This window comes from Cynoglossus semilaevis, unplaced genomic scaffold, assembly GCF_000523025.1.
Source record: "Cynoglossus semilaevis isolate Cse_v1.0 unplaced genomic scaffold, Cse_v1.0 scaffold3629, whole genome shotgun sequence".
Classification (NCBI taxonomy): Eukaryota; Metazoa; Chordata; class Actinopteri; order Pleuronectiformes; family Cynoglossidae; genus Cynoglossus; species Cynoglossus semilaevis.
This window is the reverse complement of record NW_007585299.1, coordinates 2,547-5,525: the sequence shown is the minus strand read 5'-3', so window position 1 is coordinate 5,525 and position 2,979 is coordinate 2,547. Positions and strand designations below refer to the sequence as shown.

Genomic DNA, 2,979 nt, shown 5'->3' with positions numbered 1-2,979 from the left:
TCGGCAAAATGTTAATATCGGACATTCCTAATTATTTTCATGATTTCGTTTTTTTTCCCATTCCGTCTTCGAACTATCTAAATAAAGAATGGCGGTCTCAACCCCGTGGCGCGCTCCACTGGGTTCTTCGGAGCTAGCCTCCATCTAACTTGCCTATTTTTTTTTTTGGCCAAACAGGTTGGAGCAGCTCGTGACGCTGTTCGTCCATAAGAACCAACTGACCTACCTGCCCATGTGCCTCACCAACATCTCCACGATGAAGATGATCATCGTCAGTGGCGACGAGCTCACCTGCACGCCCACCAAGCTGTGCAGTAACCCAGAAATCAAGTAACAAACCAGTGCTGTCGCCACGTTCGCACCTAGTGGAGAAAACGCAGATGACGCCCGTGCTTCACCATTTGAAAAGTTTTTTTTTTTAAATCACTCCGTCATATTTAGTCAATCACATTTTGAGTAATAACTAATTAGGTTTAAGTAGCACAGACAAGTCAGAGGAGGCGCTATATAGTAACAGTACGTAGTGCACTAAGATAGAGAGAACTCCTGTCTGACTCACTTCCTGTTCCGCCGTTATTTTTTATTATTTTTTTATCATCTTCGCAGCTTTAGATTCTGACGCGTGGCCTACTTTTATCGCCCCCGCAGATTTGTCCGACTGTGTGATAACGCACTGAAAAAGAAGAAGAAGGAGGAGAAGAAGAAGAAAGAGAAGACCAGGAAATGGAGGTGGAGAACGCCAGAGGAGCAGCAGGAGGTGAAGGACGGCCGGGAGAAGGAGTTCATCGAGGCGTACGTCAACACCCTGAAGGACAGAGGTGAGACCGAAGAAAAAAAAGAAATTATATTAAAATAAATTTACAGTTATGTCTTATAAACTCCACTGAGTGTTGTTTAAAACAATTATTCATAAAAAAAAAAACTGACATTCTCCCGCTGCACAAAGGGTTAACTTTGGGAAGTGCTGTGGCAGGGCAAGATCAATGACCACTTCTGCCACCTTGTGGCGCCCCATTTTTAATTCAAACTAAAACAAATATATATACACATATACGTATACATATATGTATATACTGTATATATAACATATATACACATATAACATATATACACATACATATACAGTATATAACATATATACATATATAACATATACGCATGTGTATATATAAACATATATACACATATATAACATATATACACATATATACATATATACTGTACATATATACACATATGTACTGTATATATATACATATATACACATACATATATACATATATACACATATGTATATATACAACATATATACATATATACAACCTATATACATATATACACATATATACACATATACAGTATGTATATATAACATATATACACATATATGTATATATATATATATATATATATATATTGGATTTCCTCCACATGACAACTGAACTCGCTCACTATTTACATAGCAAAAGATTGAAATAAATCTCACTTGAAAAATCTGAAATCATTCAGCGTATTTCCTGCCGTGCCCAGGCTAACCAGCAGGGGGCAGCACAGCCCCGTTTGGTAACAAGCGTTAGAATTAGAGTCGACTATAACATTTTAAACAAATGTTAATTAGTGTCTGACCTGGTGAAATTACCTGAAATGACTCGATGTTTGTCCTTCCCAGACACCGTCCCTTACTCCACCACCACGGTTTCCATTTCCTGCCAGCTGTGAAGATGAAGATGATGAAGGTTACACCGGAAGTCTGAGATACGAGAGCGATAGGTTGTTTTTTGTTTTTTTTTTGATTGAAATGAATAATCAGAGAACATGTTTTTCAATAGTTAATTAAGTAAAAAACATTTTTTTTTTACTTTTTGGTTTAGATCGTGTGAGAGATTGATTCAAAACGCTGCATTAACTTCTAATTTTAAAATTTTCAATTAAAAACATTGAACTGCTGAATTATATTCGGAGCTGCAGGCGACTTAAAACGGGTTGAAATTAAAAATATCAAAAGCTTGGTATTTCATATAAATGCTTAAAGTTTGAATTTTTACAAATTTTTTTTTTTTTGATTGTGAAACAAGAATATTTTTGTAGATTTCACAGTAAATGACTGCCGAGTTATTTTTTTTTCCATTCCAAAAATATTTTCCATTTGCATGAAAGATTTTTTTTGTTCAAGAAAAACAAATATTGTAAAGATTTCCATATTCTCCACTTACAAAATTTTACAGGATATATTTTTCTTTATTCTTCAAATTCTACGACAAACACATACACAGACTGAATGTTGTTTAAATACTGTTGTTTGAAATATTTCCAATATTTATGATTGTATGTGAGAGAGAAAAAAAATTGTGTATTTCATAAAAACTGAAATATTTAGTTTCTATTTTTCTAATTTGATTTTTGTCGGCAGTTGCCGTGTGTACGTTGGTTTTTAACGTTTTCTTATTTAAAAATAAACGTTTGTGAAAATGAAGCGTGTTCTGTATTGAAATATAACTGTTATTTTATATTTATATTTTATAAATTTTTATTTTCTAACATTTAGGACAAAAAAAATCAATGTCAGAATTGTTTTAAATCCCACAAAATTCTCTTTATTGTCGTTATTATAATAGATATTATCGGAAACTAAGGACAAAAGCAAATGCACAGATCGTGAACATCTTCATATAAAAAACAGATATGAACATGAAGAATTAGTATCAGAGGCACGCGTTCAAAGAAATTAAAGTGCGGCGTTGGGCAGCAAATTGCTCGGCAACGTTTACAGGGGCGGGGCAAAAGTTTTAGGCGGGGCTAGCCTCTACATTTACTGTCTAGCTCCTTTTTTTGTTTCTTTTCTTCTCATTTTGGAACACATTTATGAGCTATGGTTCAAATGGGGTCAGATGGGGTGTTTGACTGCCTCCTACTGGAGGTCCAATTAGGAACTGGTTCCACATTAGTTTTATTAAAAAAAAAAAAAAAAAAAGGAGTCAG

General features: G+C 34.3%; 1 protein-coding gene across 1 annotated transcript; it reads left to right on the top strand.

The window, feature by feature from the left end:
• The first annotated feature begins 94 nt into the window (after window positions 1–94).
• Window positions 95–2,693, top strand: LOC103399014 (leucine-rich repeat-containing protein 2-like). Its single transcript, XM_025053944.1, has 3 exons — window positions 95–330; window positions 649–818; window positions 1,670–2,693. Exons 1-3 carry the CDS (start codon window positions 233–235, stop codon window positions 1,717–1,719), a joined length of 318 nt encoding a protein of 105 aa, XP_024909712.1. The 5' UTR covers window positions 95–232; the 3' UTR covers window positions 1,720–2,693.
• The last annotated feature ends 286 nt before the right edge of the window (window positions 2,694–2,979 follow it).

Bases quoted from the DNA above. Each gene is read 5' to 3' on its own strand.
- LOC103399014 (XM_025053944.1), top strand. From the start codon at position 233: ATGTGCCTCACCAACATCTCCACGATGAAGATGATCATCGTCAGTGGC. The intron at 331-648 runs GTAACAAACCAG...TCGCCCCCGCAG, and splicing joins TGCAGTAACCCAGAAATCAA to ATTTGTCCGACTGTGTGATA. The intron at 819-1,669 runs GTGAGACCGAAG...TGTCCTTCCCAG, and splicing joins CAACACCCTGAAGGACAGAG to ACACCGTCCCTTACTCCACC.